At 42.5% G+C, this 26,456-nt stretch overlaps 1 protein-coding gene across 5 annotated transcripts in view; it reads right to left on the bottom strand.

Annotated features, from left to right (window-relative positions):
* Window positions 1-6,411: 6,411 nt before the first annotated feature.
* Nr3c2 (nuclear receptor subfamily 3 group C member 2) overlaps window positions 6,412-26,456 on the bottom strand; it is a 165,982-nt gene continuing 145,937 nt past the window's right edge. For all 5 annotated transcript variants that reach the window (XM_037206156.1, XM_037206152.1, XM_037206153.1 and 2 more), the window contains one exon: window positions 6,412-8,267. In XM_037206156.1, the coding sequence (XP_037062051.1) occupies window positions 8,045-8,267 (223 nt within the window). In that variant the 3' untranslated portion in view covers window positions 6,412-8,044. The remainder of the gene's footprint in view (window positions 8,268-26,456) is intronic.

Here is a 26,456-nt window from a genome sequence, read left to right on the forward strand (position 1 = left end):
ACATGATGCTAATTACACCATGAGTGCATGTCAAGGGAGGAGATGAATCTCTTGACTCAGGTGTGGTTGTGAGCTGGTATTCATATAGCAGACATCTAACAACTAAAGAGTGAGTTTCATTTGAGAAAGACCTTCTCTCAATGTTTCCTTGAGCCTTCTTAGAGGCTATATATAATTTTTAATCACACATAGGAAATGAAATATAGAAACATAAAATTTTCAAATAAGGCTTCAGATTGATATCAAGATGTTATAGAGGCACTTCAAGATGGTAATGGTGACTGTTTAAAAATATGAGGTTCGTTCCTTAAGGAAGAGTAGAGACAACCCATTTTTTTTTTTTTACCATTAAGGCAACAGTATTTCAAATTAGAATTTCAACTTGGAATGGGTAGGAGTTAATTATTTAGAATATAGCAAGATAACTATTAAATTATAATGTGCCCATCCTTGAGCCCAAGCTATTGCTCTACTTTTTATGGGTAAAACTAGCTGAGATCTTAGGTAACTCTAAGAGAGGGATGGCTTATGTGCTAAGTGTAGAGTGTCAGGCTAGCTGGGCTATCCAGGGTTCAAATCTCAGCCCTGGCTCAGGTTATATATGTTTTCATGGGCTGATCTTGAACATAAGGATAGCCAATTTGGCAACGGATTATCATAAGGATTAAAATGATAAAATATAATAAACTCTTTGTCATAACGAGTATGAAATAATTGCTCAGTAAATATTTAATATTTGCAAGAGTTGAAGAAAAAGACCATTAGGACTTATTCAGAACTAGTTGATATTTTCCCTGTCATGATAATTGCTTAGAAAGTTTGGATCCAAAGACATTTCCTTCTCAAACTCACAAAATCTTGATTCAAGAAGGCTGGGAGTTGAGGATGTAGCTAAGTGATAGGGTTGCTCGCTTGGATTTCATCCTGAGTAGCGCACCTCCCCTCACTTAAACAACAACAACAACAACAACACCTTATATATAAATCTAACATTCTATCAGTGACAATGGAATGCCACTTTTAAAATTCCAGGTTACCATTCAGTTGGAAAGTAGACAATATGAGCCAAAGCTGCTCATGAGAAGGTTCTCTTGGATTCCTTCATCCAAAGCTTAAGAAGAGCATGGCAGGTCAGGTGACACTGTGTCCTGATGGTCATGTGAACAGCATGGCAGGTCAGGTGACACTGTGTCCTGATGGTCATGTGAAAGCTGTGAGTGGTTTGATGGCAGTTTCTGCACGAGTCTTGGGGCAAACCTCTCCAACACAGACATGCCCAGCTCCATGCTTCTTTCTCACTCCCGTTTCCCCTTCTCCTGTCTTCTGTTTCACTTGTTTTACATTTCACTTAGCTCATGGAAATCTGAGAGCTACTTACACATTTTGAGGGGGAAGATGTGTTATAAGCAAATACATCAACATGAGAAATAACTTTGAAAGTTACTTTCTGTTCTCCTGATTGAGATTTCTCAATTTTGCCACATGAAGTGAACCTTGATTCAAAAATTTAAGCTACTTGGAGCTTCCTTTGAATAATACTAATTTTCATGGCTCCCGTATCCCAATGTCAAATCATTTTCTAATAAATTGCTGCAAAGTATTTTCCACTCTAGAGAATCAGATAAATGGCACATATGTACATGGAGATGAGCCTTACAGGCATACTAGTTATCAAATACACAATACGTCGACACATGTGGGGTGTTGCTTATGTAGTGTTTAGCAAATCAAATCCCTCTCAAGTCATGATTGTCTGGGACTCTGGACTGGCTAAAGGTGCGCAAGAATAAGAGGATGAATAAAAGTCAAGGTTGGGATGGAAAATGCTCAGACAAGATACTTGAAGCTGAGAAAGGCCATCCATAGCCAGAGACCCAGCAGCTAAGCTTGTTATGCATACATCAGGAAAGGAGGTGAGAGACATACTATTTCCGTGTGCTTATACCATGCATTCCGTCAAGAACTCTGAGGTCTGCTTCTCTAAGAGCCCTTGTCTCAGGCCATTGCATCTGCTCTCATGGATGATGATTCTTAAACCTTTACTCCCAAGCTTGCTTTTTCCGAAGCTTCAGAACCATGCACCCCACTTGCTGTTAGACACCCCTGAACGCTCCACAGACACTGCAAACGCATCCTAAACCAAGCCTCACTCTTCCCACCTTGTGCTAGCAATTCTTTCCTGGTTATACAGCATCTATCAGCCTCTCCAGACAGTATTTCAGCAACTCATTTGTTATGTTCTTCACTTACCTGCCCCTCACAGTACTGTAAGCTCCCTCAAGATAGGGCTCATTGGCCATTTCCTGTATTTCCTTGATCCTAGCCCAGTGTGTCCTAGAAATGCAGAATACAATTCCTGGGATTCGGAGGGAATGAATCAATGCTTGCTGAACAAATGACCCTTTCCTCTCACACTCCCAAGACAGGCCCACTCAGTATTCTGCCTCAGAAAATGTCACCAGTAATGGAGCCTGGGGAAATCACTTTCGAGTTTGGCTTCCTCGCCCTCCATTCAGAGCTAATGACATTCTTTGATATCTTTGTCCCCCCTGTCATCTCTAACCCCGATGGCTTTGGTCTATTCTCGGTGATCTCTTGCCTGAATGATGAAAGTAGCCACCAGATGTATCACCATGTTGGTAAATGCACCTATTACAGCCAGATCCTAAATGAGACACTGGGCTTACCACTCAGCTATGAAAACGTCCAGGGGTTCGGTTTTCTAAAGGATGAATTCAGGCTCCTTCTTGCTGTCCAGGACTGGAACCCAACCTGTGTCTTTACCTCATTTCCATAACCTCACACCTTGAATTTTACACAGCGGTAACACAAAATTGTCACCGTGCCCTTATCTCGGCTCGGCTGCTGAGACTAATCTCTGTACAGTCACTGTGAGGTCACTTTGGGAGCCTTCACTCACCTCCCAGGGGAGCCTAAACAGTATGTCTATGGTGTGTTTCCACAGCAACCATCGTTTTCCACTAACACTAACACAATATGTGCATGGAAGAGAGAAGCTGTGGTTAAACGTGAATTGTCCCCCATGGTCACCTGTATGAATGCTGGTTCCCCAGCAGGGGGTGGCCTTGAGTTGGGGCCTAGCTGGAGTAAATGAGCCACTTGGGGGTGTGCCCTGAGTTTCTTAACCCAGCCCCATTTCCTGTCCCTCTCTGCTTACTGAATGCAATGTGACCAGCAACCTCAGCTCTCAGGCTGTGTCTTCCTAGATATGATGTGCTATATCCCTTCCAAGGGTAAGCTCCAAATCCCCCACCCCTCAAGTTCCTTCTTGTCAGGCATTTGATCACAGCAACAAAAACTAATTAATATATCCATGTTCATAAAGATACTACAGTAAATGGAATTAGCTGCCATGGTTCCTCTCTTCAGATAAAAAAAAGACTATGGTCAATTTCATTTTTAAACTATTTGATGGGAAGGCTGTGAGTCTTTGGCTTTCACGTCTGAGGAAGCAGGGGCAATGGACATGGACACCCATTAACCTTGTACAATTCTGGGAACACTAGGGGCTGATCTTATATTACTAAATGAAAACATCTGATGGACATCAAATTATTCCTTGCTTTATCATTGCCTTAATTTTATATTGCCAGAGGCCAGGGGATATATTTGAGTTACTCAATACCTTCCAGACTGACTTGCGTCTCCTCCATTGGAGGTCTTTATTTTGTGGCACAATGGTCAATTTTATCCTTCAGCGGAACACATACTTGCTCACTTACACTCTGGCTTGCAAATACACACGAAGCACACAGATAACCTGAGTATATTACATGAGACACACTTTCTTCTGGACCTACTCAGTTCCCTCATTCATCTTAAAGGAGCTAAGAAAATTAATCATTTATCACATGTAACATTTCCTTAAAAATATTTCTCTCTATAGAATCATGAACCAATAAGTCTCAGGAAGTGTACACAGTGAAGCAGACATGAAATGAATGGGGTGCAGAGGTGGTATTAATATTTGAAAAAAATAAACATTAACCTGAAATGAAACCTTTAAGGCAATTTCACTTTAAGAAATAGACTTATAAGTCTCCTCCTTTAAGAGAAACAGAGGCCGGCACTTGACTTAGTTGATCTAAGCTGGTGACCTTTCAGCCTAACAGGTCTGCTTACAAAAACATAAATCCAGTTGACCTTACTTAATAATGAACTATCCTCCTTTTATAGCCTTGGAACTATTTGGTGATTTGCGGGAGCTGTGTCTCCTACACACTGCTCATCTATTGTGTATCTGCAGAGGAAATTAGATTATAAAATAATACGTGGAATCTAATCCACTCTGCTCACTGAAGGATCACCACATGAACTGCACAGACAAGAGGAAGTTACAGTATTTTACTATAGGCGCAGGACGGAGGGACTGAAAACCCAAAGGAGAATTAGAAGTTCCATACCAGAATTAAAATGCTGACATCAATTCTGGGACTAGTTCTGGTTAGAATTTACTGATTTGGTGTGGGGATCCATAGAGGCTCCCTTGTAAGGCCTTACTCAAGGTCAGAAAATCTGAGCTTGCTTTATTCAGCAGGACTGCATAATGGGATGATTTGGCCAGGGGCGTGGTGACCAGGTGTTTGGAAGGTCTACACTTGGTTGTTTGTTGCGCTTTGATCTTAAAAGGGGGAGGTCTTTTGCCTCTCCCCTTGTTAGTGTATAAAAAGCCCATTTGAAATAAACTTGAGGTGGCTGGGTATTGACCCAGGGCCCTCCTGAAACTATCCTGTGTCTCTATCTTTTCTCTCTGTTTACATCTATATTTCTTCCTATTACTCCCCAATTCCTCACTTCCCACTTCAAGCGACCTTTCAATAGGCCAAGGCTTAAGCCCAACACTGAACTCCAACAATTTGGGGTAGCCATTTCCCTTGATTGTTCTGTGTCATAAAGGGCATTGCTGGGCTTATCCAAACATGCATTTGGTGGCTCTTTATAATTGGAGTTTCCTTGTTGGGCTCTCAAGGAAGGCTGTCTTATCCCAAAAGATTTTCACAGACAAGCTGAAAGACTTGTTTGTGACTACCAATATTGTCTCAACTGTGTAACACTCAAAGGTACCACCCAACCAGCATTGCTACAGAGGCTTCATGGAAGAACCCTGCACAGATTCTAGCTGACAACACAGATTCCCCTCTACAGACTTTCCACAGAATTTTCACAGATCCCCTTTGAGACCTGTTGAGTCTAGGACAGTGGTTCTCAACCTGCCTAATACTGTGGCCCTTTAATACAGTTCCTCAACCATAAAATTACCTCATTGCTAATTAATAAGTATCATTTTGCTACTCTTATGAATTGTAATGTAAATATCTGATATGCAGGATATCTGTTATGCCACTCCCAAAGGGGTCATGACCCACAGGTTGAGAGAACCTCTGGTCTAGGAGGATCTTAGCATCTCAAGGGGCACCCGTAAGCTGGTATGGAGCTCAGGATGTGGTTGGACATCCTGTCTATTCTCGCATAATGCCCCCTCAGCATTCTTTGGTACCATGTTCCCCTTTAGTGTTGGTTGGCTCTCCTCTTCTCTGTTTCCCCTACATACTGTTGTCTCAAATTCTCTGCTGTAGTATAAGAGGAGCGTAAAGATATCAAAGAATCAGAAAAGAAGAAACACTTAAATAAGCAAGCATATGTATGCATACATGTGACATTATGCATAGTCACATATACACATACTTAGGGTACTACCTAAGTTCTTCTTGATGTTTAGATCATCCCTTTATTAACCCAGTTGGCACGAATAGAATAAAAGAGCAGCCAGAGTTTTCATGAGAATGGAAAGAACCAATTACAAGAGTTGGGTAGGGTCTGGGTTTGGGGGAGAGAGAAATACAAAATTCACAAATATAAAAACAAAGAGGGCCATTTGTACTTTAAATCCACACTTGCCTCATGTAGCTAAATGTTAAAAGTCAAATTCCCAATTTAGAATGTAATAAACTTTATTAATGAAAGTCTTAGGGCTGGGGGTATGATGCAGTGGTCCATTTGCTTAGTAATGCACGGTCATTCCCACACGTCAGCACACACACACACCAAAGCTCACCATACCAAAAATCTAAAAAGTAACAAACCTCATCATCTCTCTAATTGATCTACTTTCTAACAAACAAAAATGAAGTACCAATACTTGGGGTTTCCACACTTATTTATACCCTAGTTACAAAAATAATTCTTGGTGGATTTCCACAGAGACTATTTAACACAAACTAAGCAAGAATCCCTAAACCGTTTTCTTTTTCCACAGAAAAAGGCAGATTCTGGAAAGCATCAGGTCCGGGTTCTGACCTGGAGCTGGCCCAGGCAGGGGTGGTGGCAGCTGGCAGCATGGAGGCCTCTGCAGCCACCCCACCCCAACCCGCCCCACCCTGCTCCACCCCTCTCCACCCTGCTCTTCTCCCCTAAGTCTTGTTTTCAGTGTCACTTACTTAGTTACTAATTAGGGAGAAGAGGAAGAGGAGGTCTGGGGCGGAAGGGGCCGAGAGTAATTAGGAAGGAGCCAGCAGTCGATTTACCTATTTATCTTACACTGAGCCAATCGTGTGCGAGGGAAAGAAAACCAGATTGATACCTCTGGTATTGTGAAAAATCTATTTTTTTTTTCATCTTCTGAAAATCAACTTCCTTCTGGTACCAGACTCTACCTTCTCTCAGGGCAGCACCCTTGTCAAACTCTGAGTCTTGGAGCTCAGGTTGTCTGGTTCTGCATCCCTCATGGTGAGGAGAGTGGCAAGATGAGCCACATTCACTTTGAGGCAGCTCTGTGGGGACCTTGATAGGAAACACCAGGAACAAACCACCTGCCTTAAATGGAGGCCTGGTCGCCCTGTCTCTAGGCCAAGAGATAATGGGCAGGCTAGAGCCAGAACAAACCCAATGGCCAAGGGAGTTCGAACAGCCTGGCATAGGACTGCGGCTCACACAAATGAAGTCTGTGTGCTAGGACTTTTCCAGCATAAGGGCCAAAGAGTTTCCTCTGGGCTCCAATCAGTTTGAGATGAAGTGTCTGTTATTTGTAACAAGAATCCATCTACTGAGAGAGAACGACTCGACTCCTATTACTAACTCCATGCTGCACTCTGGGACTATTAGATAATTGAGAATGTAAATCAGCTGGGGTGTGGCTCAGTGTAGAACACTTGCCTACATGCATGAGATCCTGGGTTCAATCCCATAACTGTATGGGAAAAAAAGTATCAATCAAATAATGTAAAATCAACCTAGGAGTCAAGTAACTTCACACTGCAGAACTGAGAATATGACTGTGATCTCTGGCAGAAAAAAAAAGGTGAACCATGGATATTGCTTTTCCAAGTCCCCATGGCACCAGCTTATCTCTCCTCAAATTTCCCTGAGAATTTAACCTTACAGGGTCTTCATGTGGAGCTTCTTAGATGCATAAATGTCAATGACAAAATAATTCTTCCAGTAAGAGTGAGAACTCTCCACATTCACACAATTTTCAACATTAATAAAACTATCTGGCCTAAGTCTGATGTTAATTAACTGCTTGCCAGTGAGGGTAAAGGGAAGAAGTAGCCATATTGACTTAAGAAGTACTTGTTTACCTGGATGGAAGCCAAAGCTAGTCTACACATACACGTTCAACCCCAGGCAAACTTTTCATTTATGGTATTCACACAGAAACCTTCAGCAAGAATAAAGGATGAAAGAGGGAACTTGGAGTTTGAATAATTGAACAACACATGATTTAAATCTGAGCCTGCATCCTATATTAATGTTTTAATTTGCACAAATGCATATATTTGCAGAGAAATACCAAGGAGAGGGAGAATAAGAATTCTGTGTGACTACTGAAAAACACTCCTCTACAACATGCAGATCGAATGCACACTGACCCAGAATTCTTGTTTCAGACCAACAAGCTCTGCTGGTGACTTCAACAGCTCTTAGTAAATGCCGCTCAGTGGAAAAAAATCTCTGGTAGTTTTTAAGATAAGTTATCATTACTATTCATTAAGAGATTACATCAAAAACATTCTGCATGAGTTTCTCAGTAATACTGCGAAGTGGACTGTGCAAGCAAAGAACACTCAAAGAGGAATGCATAAAGGGAACACCCACATGAACATTTACCTTCCACGGCTCTTTTGAAGAAGACTTTGCAGCTGCCACAGGTCACTACCCCGTAGTGACATCCAGAGGCCTCATCCCCACACACCAAGCAGATTTTGGAAGGTCTTGAGGATCCAGTAGAAACACTTCGTAAAGTTGAGCTAGGGAAAGAAATCAAGGTTTAAGTAACTTCACTGCAATGGCACATCTCCTGTCCTGTTCAGTAGCATTCCCAGTTTTCAACCATCATGGCCCCTTGAGTGAATCCAGTTTCCTTGGTCATGTTGAATGACTCAGAGAAATGAAGCTAAAGCCATTTAAATCGGGGGTGGGGGGTGGGGGTGGGGGTGGGGGTGTGCCATCAAGAATGGTAGGCATACAGGCTGGGGAGAGAGCTCAGTGGATAAAGTACTTGCTGAACATGGATGAGGCCTGGACCTCAGATCCCCAGAACTCACATACGTGTAGGGCCCACCTGTAATCCCAGGACTCAAAGGCAGAGAAAGGGATCTTCAGAGCAAGCTGCTAGTCAAAGCAAAATGCTTTGGGCTCGGAGAGGCTCTGCCAAGGTATATAAGTATATATATCATCAGGATATGTAAGATGCTGATTGATGGAGGAAGACATCTGATATCAACCTGTGGCCTCTACTTGATGTACATGTGCACACACACTCTCCTAATACACATATAAGCAAGCATGCACATGTGCGCACATAAGAAAAGAACAGTGTACAGTCAAGTCTGTGGTATTGTGTTCCCCCAAATACTGTACATGCTAATAAACTTATCTGGGGTCAGAGACAGAGCAGCCACAATATTAAACATAGAAGGTAGGCAGTGATAGCACAACGCCTTTAATCCTAGCATTCCAGAGGCAGAAATCCACCTGCTCAAGGATACAGCCAAGCATGGTGACTCATGCCTCTAATCCCAGGGAGTGATGGTAGAAGGCAGAAAGATATATAAGGCGTGAGGACCAGAAACAGAAGCATTTGGCTGGTTAAGCTTTTAGACTTTCAAGCAGCAGTTCAGCTGAGAGCCACTGGAATGAGGACACAGAAGCTTCCAGTCTGAGGAAACAAGATCAGCTGAGAAGTTGGCCAGGTGCGGCTAGCTGTGGCTTGTTCTGTCTCTCTGACCTTCCAGTGTTCACCTGGCTCAGGTTTGATTTTATTAATAAGAACTTTTAAGATTCCTGTTACACAAGTCAATTCTCAACACTGAGAGATGAGGGGGGACATCACATACGAACACATCCCTTCCTTTGTCTGTTTTTGAGAATATTTTAGAAGCTATCCCCACAAAGTCTCACCAACAAGACTGCACAAACACGAGCTGAACAAGGAACACCAAGAAACACGCCAACGTGGACGGGGCAGAGACCACTGGACCTCACACTACACAAAGAACTACAGTGACTAAGGAATATTGAGAGCAGGAGAATACCGTTTTCAAGGGAAGAGCACACCAATGGTTATCCAATACCAAATGGTCATCCCTGAAAACACACATAAAGGTAACATTATACAGACAGAGCATGAATTTGAAATGTAAATATGTATATATATGTGTGTGTGTGTGTGTGTGTGTGTGTACATATGTGCATTTAACAACTAATGAAAAAAGATATCATGAATTTGAGCAAGAAGAGCTGTATAGAAAGATTTGGAAGGAGGAAAGGGCAGGGGGAAATGATATAACTATAGTCTCAAAAATAAAAGAAAATTTATTTAATAAATTTACAAATCCAAAACCAAACTTTAGCCTTTTTATTATTTACCTTGATAGATAACCTGAAATGTATACTATATCTGTTTTTTTTTTTTAAAAAATTTATTTATTTATTTATTTATTTATTTATTTATTTATTTATTTATTTATTATGTACACAGTGCTCTGTCTGCACGTATCCCTGCAGAGCAGAAGAGGGCACCAGATGGTTGTGAGCCACCATGTGGTTGCTGGGAATTGAACTGGAAGAACAGCCAGTGCTCTTAACCGCTGAGCCATCTCTCCAGCCCCCCCCCCTTTTTTTTGGTTCTTTCGAGACAGGGTTTCTCTGTGTAGTTTTGCGAGTTTCCTGGAACTCACTTGGTAGCCCAGGCTGGCCTCGAACTCACAGAGATCCGCCTGCCTCTGCCTCCCGAGTGCTGGGATTAAAGGCGTGCGCCACCACCGCCCGGCATTATATCTGGTTTTAATATTGATGGTATCCTTTCAAATTAGTAAGCAAAATGAATTATGTTGAATATACATGCAGGGTTTGGGGTAGGGCACAAAAGTAGCCCTTGGAGCAGCAATCTGTTTGGAAGCTGTTTAAGAGGAAGCCTCTCTAGATATTTTATACATTACTGGGTTAGTCAATGGTACGCTCCAAACAGGATGCCTTACATTCTGATGAGGAGCAGCAGGTGAGTTATAGCTTAGGTAGGCGTGTCTTGAGCAGGTAGAGAATTGCACTTTTTCCTTCATGGACCATAAGCATTTACTAAATATTTATCGATAAGTCTTATGCAAGGTACTGAGGAAATCAATATAAAAACCCTGGTTTCTGCCCCAAACCTAGTGGGGGCACAAAGTGTCAATGTTTGTGTTGCTGCGGGGTCAGGTTACAGTGTGGGTTCAACCCTCCAATCTGGGCAGGGCAGTGATGTGGGAGTCAGGAAAACATTGACTCAGACGTGAGATCTGAATTGAACTGTGAAGCCTGACAGTGAAGGGGAACAGAAGGAGAATGGAAGTGCGGTGGCTAAGGAGACTGCATGGGGCATGCTCAGAAGACCAGGGTGCTATCTGCCTCCGCTGGTCCCCTGCTCCACACACTCCTGACTCAGCGTGAACAGCAGATGTGAAGGAGAAACCTCAAAAGTAAACACACCAAGTGGCCACAAAGCTCATGTCATCGTCATGGTCCTCTGCTTCTCAAATCTGCTAAAGCCTGGTCACATCCGGTTAATATACATTTGTCTAAAAACACTTTTCAAAGTATGAACAACCTTCTCGCCAAAAGCAGCCGAAAGAACAAACACCGAGCTGCTCAGTCCACCGTGGCATGATGGCCTTTCTAGAAAATGCCTTCTTAAATCAAGGACTGAAACAGCATTCTCCAAAGCTATTTCTCCTCCTGAGAAAAGTGCGCTTTATTACTTTTATTAGTGCCCTCTGACTCCTTTATGGCATTCAAAACATTCCATTTCAGCACCAGCAACTCTGCAACATATTGGCTGGGAAAACTCAATCCGTGCTTGGACTGACTCACAGGACACTTCAGAGAAAAGCCGCAACTGTAAATATTTAGAATATAATGTAAAATCATCATTAAAATGTAATTGCCTTCTCACAATGACAAGCACATGTGGGTTTTGTCTGGTTTGGTTTTTGTGGTGCTGGCACTGAATTTGGCTTTGAATGTCCAAGGCAAAAGCTGGACCACTGAGCCCATATGTGAGATTTTATTCAAGATTTTTTGTGGGTCTTGATCTTTTACTGGTCTCTTAGCTTCAGTCTTGGAACTCTTGTCTGTTTCGGCCAAACTTCCTTTTGGTGTGATCTCATCTAGTTTCTTGACTTTAAATATCCCTCGTATCTTCGGATTTCCACACATCCATCCTCAGAACTTCAGAACACTTAGCTGGCTGTCTACCTGGCACCTCCCCCAGGGTGTCTAACTTCACCTCAGACTCAACATGCCCCCCAACTCTGCTGGTTTTTCTCTGCTTCTTAGCTTGCTCATCTCCACACCTCCACATCTGCTAATGCAAACAGCTCTAAGTTAAATTGTTTAACCGCTCCCTAAATTCACAGGTTGAAATCCTGCTCCCCAACCCTTCAGAATGTGACCTTCATGAGGGCTGCCAGTATGCTTATTAGTTTTGATGAAGACATATTGGAGTTAGGTGAGCCCTTAATTCAGTGACTGGTATCTTTATTGGAAGGGAAAATTGGGCCACAGATACCAGCACAGAGTGAATGCCATGATCATATATGTATGAGGCAGAGACTGCAGCATGTGGTTAGAGGCCAAAGTGCATCCCAGATTGCCAGCAAGTCAGCACAAGTAAGAAAAGAGGCACAGGGCACATTCTCCATCGAGGGCCTGTAATCAGCATTGCTGATCCTGGTCTTGGATTTGCAGCTTCCCAAATCGAGCCTTCCAGTGTGTTAATGGTTGGAGTAGTCCTGCAAACTAAGCCAGCAGCCTTCAGATTCTTCTCTAGCTGCTTGAGGGGAAACCTGGACTCCTGAGTCTCCCTTGCTGGTTCACATACACACCTGACACACGCAAGTGGCTAGGTCTTGCTCAGCACATATTCAGGTTCAGATCACTCCTGCAAGCACCAGGCTAGCCCAAGCTGCCAGAGGCAGGACTTCTGTGGAACGCTGAGAAGCTTCATAGCCGACCTCTCTTTTTTGCTTCTCTTCTTCCTCTCCTCTCAAGTCAGAATGTCTGTTCATCTGCCCTTTGCCTCGAGAACATCCCAAACCATCTTAACACACTTGGAGTCAAACACACGGCTACAGAGCCACTACGGTCTCTGCCCTTCCTCCCATGCTTCCTCCACGTGAGCAAGGCTGATCTCCTTGTTGCCCTCAAACATACCAGCATGCTCCTCCTCGGAGCCTCGGAGCCCTCTTCATCTAGATATCAAAGGATGGGGGTGGTGTTTATCATCTGTTTCATGTACTCTTCCTTGTCTAAGTCATCCACACAAACACCACAAGCACAGTATAAACCCAGATTCATTTGTGGTTTTCACTTGTCTGTTTCTCTTTCGGGAACTGGATACACAACAGGACTCTGATATACTTGTGATCTTGAACATTCCTCAAAGGCTGTGTGGTACTGTCCACAGACAGTAAAACCTTTAAGAGGTGGGGCCTAATGAGAGTGAGTTAGGTGGCTGCAGGATGCACATAAAGGTGGGATCTCAATTCTCCCCCTTTCCACTTCTCTGCTTCCAGACCACCAAGGGTTGAGCAAGCCTCCTCCACGGCACCATCTTAAAGATGTACTGTGTCACCACAGGTCCAAAATGACACAGCCAAGTGACCATGGATTAAAACCTGTCAAACTACAAGCTAAAGCTCATCAAGTCTTTCTCTTATCACCTGGGTATTTTGTTATAGCCTTAGGAAGCTGATTTACACAGCACCCAACCAACACTGATTACTGAGCCATCAGGTGGCATCCATACCAGAGCCACCATGGAACCCACCACGGCTGCCTTTGAGCAAGACAATGTGATCATGCCCACCTAACAGTAGAGAAACAATGTGATTATCAAGCAGCCAAACCTAACTGAGATATCAGAGAGTCCAGCATAACCAGGCCCTCGTGGACTGCAGATCACAGCAATTGGTTTGTTACATTAGAAAATCAAAGCCAACATCCTCTTCCTCTCGTTCTCACTTTTATCTCCCCACAGGATAACATCAGCACTGCCTCTATCTACCTCAAGGTTTCCCTGTCAGCATGGAGCCTTCTCATCCCATGTCCAACATGTGTCTTCTTCATAGGCTCTTTCCCATCGTGCTCACCAGCTTCACATTTCTACCTCTGGCCATCTTTCCATCTCATTTCCACTCTCCATCTCTTAAGGGTCTCATGCACAACATTTCTTCAGGCAGCCTTCATCTGATATCTAAATCTTTATAACCAGTTGAACTCTCAGGCTTTCTCCTCTTTCCATAACCTTCCTGCTTCTATTTACTGGGAACTTTGTAAATACACCAGGTTCAGAACTGTTTGCATCCCTTTTCCACATTTGGATATTCTGGAAGGGTACTAGCACCTTAGAAGTACTCAGGATCAAATCCTGTACCCCTTGTCTTTAGTGGATATTAATTATCATACATATGTGTGTATACATACATAATTTTACATATATATTAGGCTGCTCCTGAGACGCCCTGGAGCACCATTACTATCTTTTGATATTTTGCACTGTGGTGTCTCCTCTCATGGCCGCTTTTGCTTTGGAGCCTTCGGCAAGTAAAACAAGGTCTATCTGACCATAAGCTGTGATATACTATGGCAGTACATCTGCTAACTGTGCTGGCTATTGAGTGACTAAGGAGGGTGCAGAACACAGGATGGAAGTGCTGGACAGAGGAACCATTCATGTCCCATGTAGGATGGGACAGAACAGCCTGAAATTTCCTGATGGTACCCTAAATACTGTGTAATTTGAAATCTATGGATCTTTTGGAATTTCCATTTAATATGTTCAGACTATAGTAAGACAACCACTGCAAGCCAAACCAAGACTTCCCAGGGATCATCGCTCTCTTCCCCTACTAATCAAACTAGTTGGTTACCAAGCATTGCTTATTGCAGCCTTGCTCCCTCCCTCCTCTTCTCTGCACGCCACTGTTGTCCTAGCTCGGGCTTTGGCAGTTCTGAGGGCTCCTCTCTATCTCTGGTCTTCCCCGCATTGTAGTACTGCCCTGATCAGAGATGCAGCATCGTCTCTGCTGCATGTCACCACCAATAAAAACCTTGGTAGGACACTGAAGTTCTTCTCCTTGTGACTAACCTTCTCAAAGCTTTCCCGGAAGCATCTAGTCTTCTGTTCACACATGCTAATAACCCTGCTGAGGGGTCTGAGTGACCATTTATATAACTGGGCATTTTCTGCTCCCTTCCCATCCGTGAAAGCCCCACATCTTCACAGGGCCTGTCCCGCTAGCAATCAGTTACCCCTTTTCTCTTAACTTCTTGGCACTAGGGGAACACTCTCCTTCAGCAGACATCACTTTGCCCTTGCATTAGGGACCTGAGAACTTATCCTAATCCCTCTAGGGCAAAAACCTTATCTACTGATCTCTGTGTTTCTGTAGTCACTGACCTGGGTTGGCATTGTTTACTGAATGAATAAAACCACACTCATAATCTCATTATAGAAGAACATAAATTAACAGAGGGCAAATTTACAGAGGTAAATTAATGAGGCCAAGGTTATAGGTTCAATTCTCATGAGGTTGATTTAGCTTTTGAGAGAGAGTAAAAGAGAGTATGCTTACCCAAATCCAAACAAATTAAAGCAAATAAAGACCCGGGGACAGAGACTGAGACTGATCACCTAAGCAGCTTACTGTCATTGTGCCATTATTTAGGGAGAATATTTGGGAGTGCTTTGTAGTGTAATATCTTTTATGGAGTTACCTTTGGTGATAAGTGAGTCATTAAAGTTTGGGGAGGCGTGGCAATTCTTTCTCCTGAGCCACAGTTCATAATACACAGCAGTGAGGAATTGAAGAACAAAGGTCCAGCTTAGAATCTAAACTGTGCAAATCAAGTTACAGCTGGAGTTGCCAAATAAGGGGAAAATGCAAGAACATAAATGCTTTGGAAAATAAAATTGAAAAGACAGTGACTAATTAGACACCAACAATTAAGTAGTTATTTATAGATATGGTGAGGCAAGAAAAAGGAAGTCAAGTCCAGACAATAGCAACGAACAAACACACACCAAAAACAAACAAACAAACAAACAAACACCAAACCAAAAACAACAAAAACAAACAAAATCTCACTAGGATCCAAAACTCAGTGAACTTCACTATACAAAGAAGCTTGGAGAATGGTCCAAGTCACAGAGTGCCTCCAATGTAAGACAATGAAGTTAAAAATTGGGCAGGCATTTGGTAGTTGACTAAAAATGTGCCATGGAAAATGAAGAGACACCACTTGCAAGGATGTACCATATTAGAGCACACAAGTGTGGTAACAGAGAAGAATCTTCAAATGTACAATATAAGCAATGCAAGCAGAAGAGCCTGGTGAACTGGAGAGGACTGAAGACTACTAAACAAGGCAAGCGTGAACAGTATGCTCCCTACTGAGCAGCAAGCTACAGTTCACCCTTAAAGAGCAAGGGCTCTGTGTTTCCCGCCAATGCAGCAATGAACGAGCCTACTAGCCTACAGAGAACGGAGAGCTTCACCATGCTGGCGTCTTAGTTTCATTTCCTGGTGCTCTGATAAGAGACAAAAGCAACTGAAGGAAGAAAAGGTTTATCTGACTCACAGTTCCAGGTCACAGTCCATCACCGCTGGGGAGGAACCAGAAGCAAGTCACATCACATTCATATTCACGAGCAGAGAGCAAGGAATTGTGCACACTTGTGCTTCGCTTGCACTCTCTCTGCTGGCCAGTCCAAAGCTCAGCCTAGGAAATGGTGCCACCTACATTCAGGGTGGGTCTCCCTCTCACTTAACATAATCCAGGTACACCTCCCCCGCAAGTATTTTCAGAGGTCATTTTTTCCAGGTGACTCCAGGCTGTATTAAACTAACAATTAAAATTATCCATCACAAAACAGAAAAGTTTCAAGATTCAAGAGAAAAATGTTCAGAAAAACAAACAAACCAGTATTTCTGATTAAGCAGGGAAAGAAACTCAAGGAACAAACCTGAAGAAGAAAAATCAAAGGTAGAAAGGAGGAGGATTATGAGTTCAAAGACATCCTCAGCTACATAGTGAGTCTGTAGGCAGTCTGGGTGGGCTACATGATACCCAGTCTCAAAATCCAGAAAGACAGGAAGAGAAAAGAAGGAAGAAAGGAAGAAAGGGGAAGGGAAGAGAAGGGAAGGGGAGGGGAGGTAGGATGCAGACAGTAAGAAGGTGAGATAGCACCAACTTGGAATGGAAGGGATGAGTAGATGGCATGCTCAAACAAGCCAAATGCCACCAAGAGGACAGACAACACCAGAGGCCAACCACCGGGAAGCAGCTGTTGTTCACATGGTTGACATGAAGGACTATTTTTACGTATATGTGTATGCATAATGTGAATACCAGCTGTAGTGAAACAAGGATATTATACATCTTTCCTATTAAGGAGTTTCCATACACAATTTCATTTACAGAATTAAATGCACAGTCATATATAGAATCTCCAGAATGAGACTGGGTGTACATGTGACAATCAATGGTTTCTAATATAACAACTAAATATTGGTACTAAAAAACTGCAACACGTTATTGGTCTTTGCAGTCACTGGTATGTGCCAATTTATATACAGCTTATTTTTTAGAATCCACTCTAGGAACGACAAACTCATTACCAACTCTGTGGTCAGAGCTTTACTACAAAGAACATTTTACAGAAACTACAACTGGATCCTTGCTTGAATATTTCTTCTTTGGAGACAAGTCTCACTGTGCAGCCCTGGTTGGCCTAGAACTTGCTATATAGACCAGGCTGGCCTTGAACTCACATAGACCTACCTGCCTCTGCCTCTTCTATGCTTGAGTATTTTTAAATGACTTTTGAAAAAAGTTAGTGTGTGTAAAGTGTGTGTGTGTGTGTGTGTGTGTGTGTGTGTGTGTATGAACACATGCATGTGTGGTGTGTGTAACATTGTCCCCTGAACATTAACTACCCTTTTGTTACAAAGCAGTCTAAAACGAGGCTACAGATGCCATGAGGCACTGAGGAGTGATGGATTCATATCTTATGTTTCTTGAACCTGGGTGATTTTGGAACCAATTCCTATGGTTCCTATGTGTTTTGCATTTGCTGAATTTTTAAAGATGTTGATGTAAAATGTGCTTCTTTGTGGTCTTTGGAAGAAAACAATACCTCCTCTTTCTCTGATCCACTTAAGTGATTTGTCGAAACTTGGGCTTTTCCTTGCCTTCTGCCGTTCTAGTTTCTCTTGCAGTTGGTATCACTCTCAGGCTCACCAACTCAGTTCCTCTGATGCTCTGTGATGTGGGCCTTCCTGTCAGTTACACCCTAGTTCCACCTCCCACGTACAATAAAGGAACATTCTTTATTATTCTTTTTAAAGAATCTACACATACACGTGGTGGGGCAGAGGCAAGCTCATTCAGTAATCTCTGACACTCTTGACAACAATGTTGTGGTCCTTGCTGACATGACGACATCTGGACTTCAAATGTACTTCTTGCATAACTTTGAGCAGCATTGCTGTTGGAATCCCGCCCCCCCCCCCCCCAGCTACATGACTGCACATGCGCTGTTCCGATGTTTAGTCATCCCAGGGCTTTAGGTCCACATACCATGCACTGCATGGTCCAGTAATTTGTGCACAGCATGATCACGTAATCTATGTGCATGCATGGCGTAGCTATGTGAGCCCATACATGCATGGGCAAGGGAATCCACAAAAAGCGGGTCACAGACTCCTCCTCCTCCTTCCCCTCTCTCTCTGCACAACCATTTCCACAGGCCTGATCACATCCTTTCCTGTCCCTCCCTTTTCCTAATAAACTCTCATAGTGGGTTTTGTTGTGTCTCATGACTTTTCCTTATAGGTAAAAGTGCCGCATAAAACCAACAACAGGGGTACCTAGAGGATGACTAGACAGTCCTGTAGCAAAGTATCCTGAGCTGGCCTGGCCGCCTATGTGCTCATCTCAAGGCTCTGCCCTCTCAGAAGCAGGCCTTACGCTGGCGTGAGGCCCTCTTGTCTCTAGGTGAGCCACGGGATGGAGACCCCACAGCCTGCATCCGTTCAAGTAGGAGTCTATGGCCAATGATAAGTTCTGGGGAAGCAACTTATCCTGCTCTGCTCATTGGAGTCTGTGCTTTCCTCTGCCATCAAGGGATCTGCTCAGATGATCACTATGCTTTGAATTAAACTCTGGTTACTATAAAAAAAAAATATTAAAAATAGCATCTTAATATGAATTTAAAAATCCCCAGGAATACTTATATTAGTGGGTTCATTCTTTAACACTAAACTTTCTGAATAAAAAATGAGGTATTATTAAATAAGGAAAAGTTTGGAAAATGTTTTCTCAGGTAATCCCTAATTTTTTTAGGCATAGTTATGTAATCATGAAATAACATAAAGGCTTTCACATCAGTTTAATACTCTGAAATAATATTTGAATAAAATTATGAGGAATGTACTAGAAAACAAATCATCCCCTTTCCCATATTAACTTGCAATAGGTAAAGCATAGGTCCATTTCCAAACACAGCTGTGAGGTTTTCTGGCTACTAAAGGTTTGTTTGATGGCAGTCTATATTGTAGCTGTGTGTAAATGGAGCATTGTTACCCTACCCTTCAAGGCAAGCTGACTTGTCACTGGTGTGTAGTGATGGGTATCTCCATGCACAATCCTTTTCAGGGTCAGACTACCTCGGCGGGAAACTTTGAAGGCAACACACACACACACACACACACACACACACACACACACACACACACACACACACACACACACACACACAGAGAGAGAGAGAGAGAGAGAGAGAGAGAGAGAGAGAGAGAGAGAGAGAGAGAATGAAAATGACCACAAATGATTCTTGACGCATGATTTGTATTTTAATTAGCCACTCCCTCATAGAAAATGGCAGAGGCTGTGGGCAGGAGCACCAAGGCAACTGGGTTCCACAGTTCAAGGGGCTAAGTCTGCAAGGAGATTCAGAGGCATGCTTTGAACCCACCCCCCCCCCCCCACCCCCAGAGTCAGGAAGAGTGCTCCAGTGTTCTCTTGCATTTGTTCTTAACCTCCACTGGAAGCCTCTTTGGAAGTTCTCCCTTTCAAGCTGGGTCTGTAGGATTACATGGTGTAAAGTGGGTCCTTCCCCACTGTCCTCAACCCACAAAGTCCAGCATTCCCATGGTTCAGTCGGATATATTTTTTCTGACATCTGGTATTAGCAAAACAACCAAGATCTGCCCGAAAAACAAAAACAAAACAAAACAAAACAAACAAAAAAAACCCCTCCAGTTCAGTAAGATGATGCTTTCTTATATGTAGGCAATGGGCAGGGTGGCCACAGGCCATGGCGGGCACCACACCAAAGTGTTGTTCTCCTCACCAGACAGGAGACCGAGTCCCCTCTTTTAACAAGGTTCTCCATCAATTTTGACTCCTTTTGAACTTTCTTATGACGTTACTATTACTTTTATGTGAGTAGTTATTTTTTATGATGGATTTTGGTGTTTCTGTTTTTAAGTGAAAATAGTAGCTTAAAATGATTTTAATAAATCAAACAGTGTGTTCATTTCCTTACTTGGCAGCGACAACAGTAAACACATCCTGGATATTTTCTGTGTCTTTGTTTTTCTCAGGGTTTGAAGTTAGGGGCTGTTTCTTTGATTTATTCTTTCCAAAAATATTCGGAGCCTAAGGTTTCATAAAGGCCATTCTTTGGCTTCTAGAACTTTCTTCTCATGTGGAATCTAAATACAGCCAGTGGGGCAGGGCTGCCTCATGGGTCAGCACACTGCCATATAAAACACACACTCATTTCCTTAGCAACATCTTTTCAGACATCTTTCACTCATCCACTCTTTGTCAGGAAAACAGAGAAATGCCTCTCTCACATAGTCTGCCTTTTTTCATCTCTGGTCCATATGTATTTTGCTTTGAGAAAAGACAACAATAACTACCACTGTTACCATAGGTGTGGGAATATTGGTCTTTACCAGAGGAGATTTAAAGTTTTATAACTGTGTGTTTAATTAAGTTAAAGGAACCATATGGGCAGTTTTTGGCAGTTGGTGTGGAAGAGGAAGAGCAACAGGGTTTGCCTTTTCCTACCTAGCTCTCTCACATCTCTATGCTCACCTCGTCCCTCTTGCTAGCCAAACATCCCTCCAAGTCTTTTCCAGGCAGTGAGCAGGTGCTAAACAGCAGCCTCATCCCTCTTTTCCCTTATCATGTCAGCTCCTGAGCATGTGGTACACATCTGTCACCATGTGGGCCTGACACACATCAGCTCCATGAAACTCTTCTCTAGTGCTGGAGAATAGGTGGGAAAGGACACAGGTAAATCCCACTGCAAAGGCAAGGGATCAATACAGGTTGACTATCTCTTATCTGAAGGGGCCTAAAAACTTCAGGGTTTAGGTCTTTTTTAAATTTGGAAACATTTGCATATGCGTAATAAGGCATCTTGGAGTTGGATCCAAGTCTAAACATGAAATTCATTTATGTTTCATGTGTTCCTTATAGATATAGTCTGACTGTAATTTTATACAGTATTTTAAATAATTTTGTGCATAAAGCAAAGCTAGATGCTGTGAAATTTTCCTCTTGAGGCATGTGTTGGAGCACTTCAGATTTAGAATTTTTTGAATTAAGGATGCTTGACCGGCACATACATTAAGTGCTAGAGTGCTTTTATGTGACTTTCCTCATGCTTACAGACGTGGATCAAGCCTGTTTAAAATAGCCTTTCCTCCAAACAAGGAAAACCAAAATACAAGCTCCAAATTCAGCTCACTCAATGAAATTTTCATTTCGTATAAATGAGGTAAGAATCACGGAAGACAAGGGAAAATGCTCCTGAGAGGATTGAGTCAGTGTCAAAATACTTGCATACTTTTACCTCTTAACTGTGGTGTGCATGGATGCATGTGCACATGCATGCGTACACGCGCGCGTGCGTGCGTGCGTGCGTGCGTGCGTGCGTGCGTGCGTGCTTGCGTGCGTGCGTGTGTGTGTGTGTGTGTGTGTGTGTGTGTACAGGTATGAAAATACTTTTGGAACTTATTAAAGAAAATATTATAATTTTGTCTTTCTTCAGTAAGGTATGGGGGTCCTTCAAAAAAAAAGCTAACATCATTTTAAATAATCAATTTGTTTTCAAGGACTATTAAAATCCACACTTAAAAAAGGAAAGTGATCACCCTCACTTGTCTTTTGTCTAACATTTTAGAAAGGAACTAAAGACCCCTCCCAATGTTTGGCGTTTGTCCTTGGAACTGATCTGAGAGAAGATGAAAAGGGTTCCTAAGACAAGGCAGCGGCATGGAAATCAAAGCTCCCGTGACACTGTGGTCAGAAGTTAGAACCCCACTGGGGTTTGTGAGACAAGGGAACGATTTCCGGGAGCCCCGGACAGCGATGAAAGACGCTAAGCAGAGCGGAAGCACGAGGCAAGCATGCTGGAGACCTTTAGATCTCTCTTGCTTCAGAAAGATCTTCCTGCCATGTGCTCCTGCCCCAGGAGAAGGAGGCCAGTCCTCTGAGCACAGGGCAATGCCACCAAAGAGACAAGCAACCTGGCCTTGCCCGTCCCGTCTTGACAGATGGAATTGCCCTATGAATGACGCAGGAAAGAGTTTCGGGAGTGCAGCCTTATAGTAGAGCACATGCCCAAGGCCCTGGGTTCTAATCCCAGCACCATAAACAAACATACAAAAATAAATAAATAAATAAATAAATAAATAAATAAATAAATAAATAAATTAGAGGTCACAATCCCATTTGCCACAATGTTGACAGAACATTGGTGATAAAGGAGGAAAGGTAGAAACTTCTTGATGCTCCAGGGCTCAATTTTAATGCCATAAAATCTGGACTGTTAGCTATTCTAAACTTGATTTCAAGGACAATGTGTATGTCCTGTATTAAATGTACCATGAACATCCACAATGAAAACTGCAAAATCTACAGTAGTATCTTCTTTTAATATTTACTCGTTAAGGGAGAGACTAATATAAAATGCCTTCAAATACAAAGACTGCACGCAGGAATATATCTATGAAGAATTTACTGTGCATTACAAAATATGGCCACAAATTCACTTTTTTGATTTTTCAAGATCATTTTTTTAATATACAGAATTTATTTCTTTTTTGTACAGACAGTAGCATTATATTCAGGTATCAGAATAGCATCTTGGATTTAAAAAAAAAATGGACCCAAAATGGTAACATAATTTTCAAAGAGACACAAAATAAAGAGTGGGGGCATCTGGCTGTGTTCCCAGAACAGTAGTACATTCATAGCACCACAGCATGAGAAGAGCCAGCAGAGACCCCCGAGGAGAAGGAGCACAGGGCTGGGGTGGCAAGTGAGAAGTGTGAGACAGGGGAGAGTGAGAGGTGGGAAGATTCACTGATGACAGCAGGTGACTGGCTAGAGCTGGTGAGCACAGACATCCTCAGAGTCATGAGCAAGGAACGGTTTCAAGCCAGAAAGGCCCAGAATCCCCGAGGTCCCACAGTTGATCCAGCATAGGGCTGGACAGCTGGTACAAGGTTGGGTGGGGCTGAGAGCATAGACAAGCAACAGCTTCTAGGGCAGATCAACTGAGTCGGGTAGGAGCCGGCTGCACACTGGGAAACCTAGAGCCCAAGCCTCATCACACTCAGCAAGAGCCAGGCCATTGTGCTCAATAGAACAGAAAGGAGAAAGGTGGGAAGCAGAGGGGAGAAAAGACATTTTAGCTAAGAGGCACAAGTAGCAGAAACTTCCAAATATGGTAGATGTTTTACGGGAACTGCTATTAAGAACAGGTATGTGGCAAATAATTTATCAGAGACTTAGAGAGGTAGATTATGCACAGGCTTTGTCAGAAGATTTACCTTAAGATGGAAGGCATTTAGAGGAAGAACCAGTAAAATAGGACACAGATAATCTGAGATGGGAGGGAGTTGGTAAACCAGAGTTACACGTTTAAGTGCACCGTCCATCCTCTAGGCAGAGAAACTATTTGCTAATTGAGATTACTGCAGCCGCCCTACATGGAAAGCCCAGAGGCATTTGGCTTATGATAGGGTTGCAAAGGGCTTATGACCTTAGAGCACATTCAGGTTGATGAATTTCTCTAATAAATATAAGCAAGAAATTACAGGTAGAAAAAGGACTTGTTATTGTCTTCAAAGCTCTCCACTGTATACACATGCAGTGGAAGAAGATAATTTGATGAAATCTAAAATTAAGCTAATAAGTTTTGCTTGCATGTTTTCAAAATGTAAGTCCCAAGAGTGAAGATGAGTTTATGGGGAATTCAACTTCATATAAAGAAGAAAAACTTCACTTTGTAATATAAAGCATGTGGAAAACTGAAATATAATAGATATAATTAATATCACCATAAGCTCTCTTACAGCTACCAAGAGAAGAAAATAATCTGGAATTTCCAATAATCCACAAACATCAATCTATCCCAAATAAAACTCTGAATTAAATGGACAGATCTTGCTCAAGAAAGTCACAATACTTGAGTTACTCCCAAGTTCCCCTCCCCCTTGGTACTAGTGATAGTGATACACACACACACAGGACTTCAGAAGCCCAGCTGCCTTACTACATGGTTCATGAATGTTTTAATGTGTTTTACCTCAGAACTCCCCGGGCACGGGGAGAGGAAGAACGTTCAGAACCCCTCAGGAGCAGCTGTTCTGTTATCTACTGGAATTCTGTCTGCAGAAGTCTGATGGACCAGCTCACATTTACTGGTGTTACTGAAAGGCCACAGCTCTTCTATGCTGTGTCTCAGCATTTCCCATTTAATAGATGTGGAAGTTGACCAAGAAAATACGAATGAAAGATCAAAGACAGGATAAGTTTCATCCAAAGTTATACAGGCTAAAAAAAAAAAATCAGTATAAGAATTAAGTAATTAACAATATTATAGTAACATAGAGACAGGGATTTCTCCTGTCTAAAAATAGAGACAGTCCCAAAATCTAGATAAATGGCTGTCGTCCCATAACAAAAACTGCGTAATGAAGCTTGTTTAGCAAGGGCTGAATGCAAGCAGATGGGAGTGACTTCCCTTCCCTGTAGTTAGTGGTGATTCCTCCTAGAGCCAATGTCCAGCTTCCGGAAGTGTGCCAGGGCATCCCTTCAAGAGACACAAGGGAAGACAACAGCCCAACCATTTTGCTCTCTCTATGTCAGAGCAGGAGTACCACAACTTGGGATGAATCTGTTTCATAGCTCTCTCTACTCCAGTCAAGTGTCTGATTACCATGTTTGGGTTATTTCAGACAGAGTTTACACAGTGTGATTCGCTGTGACTTTAGCGGCTTAACAGCATGCATTTCATTTGTTTGTGAGAAGCAAACTTCCAATCAGAAAAAAGGAACTGAAATCTGCATAAATCATCTCTTCTGTAGCACTCTCTAGAACACACCACAGCACATATACACTCACACACTCTCTCACACACACAAAATCACATGAATATATATACATACACACTTACTCTCTCTCACACACAATCACATGAAAACACACAGACACACAGCCGGGAAACCAGGTATTTAGTGACGACTTGACAAACAGTATTAACTTAGTACTTTTATTTTTGGTACATGTTTGTAGGATATCCTATTGATCAAAACTGTCTCATAAATTGAAACTGAATTTCAGCTCACAGAAGTGTAATTCTATTCTTTTGTATTATTAACATAGCAAGCACCCAGAGAGAACATTTAGAGACTATAAAACAACATGAATCATTGCCACACAGAAAACCATCTCCCCTCAAAGCCTCATGGCCATGGTACATCCCCTCACAGACATATAAAGCCTCATGTAATTTTCAATATTATTGTAAGCTCTTCGAATTTCTAATGAAGTCATCTGCATTAAAATTACATATGCTTTTTATCTGCACTGTAAAGCTGAAACAAATAAGAGGGGTGGGGGAAGCTTTACAACTGATTCCCAAATCTAAACACCTCTGGCAGGCTGTCCCCATCAGCTCCTCCCTAGTTCAGCACTCACCATGGAAGCCTTGCTGGATTGGCTGCAGCAAAAATGGTCACCATAATCTAGCCAAACGAAAAGCCACAAAGTCCACCACTGGCAAGGGGCAAATGGGCCTCTTCATCTACAGGATGACCTAGTCTAAGTGCACCCACGTCATGTGACATAATGAATTATTTTTACCTTTGGAGAAGTCAAGGTTTGTTCTCTAAGAGATAATGAAATTGGTCCTAGTATTCCTAGATGGAACTCTATGCTATTAATAGCATATGGTGTGTGTGTGTGTGTTTGTGTATGTGAGTGTGTGTTGCATGCATATGATAGGCTCACACACTCAAAAACCAGAGCCAAACCCCAGGTATCTTCCTCTACTGCTGGTTGCCTTACTCTCTTTAGACAGGGCCTCTCACTGAACCAGAAACTGATTGCTTTGGCTAGGATGGCTAGGGAGCTCCTGGAATCTGACTGTCTCCTTCCCCAGTGCTGGGGTTACTGGAGTATGCAGCTGTGCCCACTTATTTTTTAAACATGGCTGTTGAGGATTTGAACTCAGATCCTCATGCATGTGGAGCAAGAGGTCTTACCAACTGAGTCATCTCCATAGTCCTCCATTAAGGAAATATTTTAAAGGGGACATTTCAAAGGACTCACCAAATGCAACCCATTTGTAAATTAAAGGCAGTTTGGATTCCTATTTGCCAAACAATGTGTGCAGATTTCAGGGGCCACAAACATAGGACTTTATATTTTTAGGTAAAGCCCACTTCTTCTAACTTACAATATTCCAAGTCCCTTAATCTTTTTTAAAAAGTTTAACTTTCCTTCTTACTTCGTCAGAAAATTCCGAAGAAACTTTGGGGAGATACACATTGGATTTTCTTTTAAGTTAAAACATTAATGGCTTGGTGGCT

This window comes from Peromyscus leucopus, chromosome 5, assembly GCF_004664715.2.
Source record: "Peromyscus leucopus breed LL Stock chromosome 5, UCI_PerLeu_2.1, whole genome shotgun sequence".
Lineage (NCBI taxonomy): Eukaryota > Metazoa > Chordata > Mammalia > Rodentia > Cricetidae > Peromyscus > Peromyscus leucopus.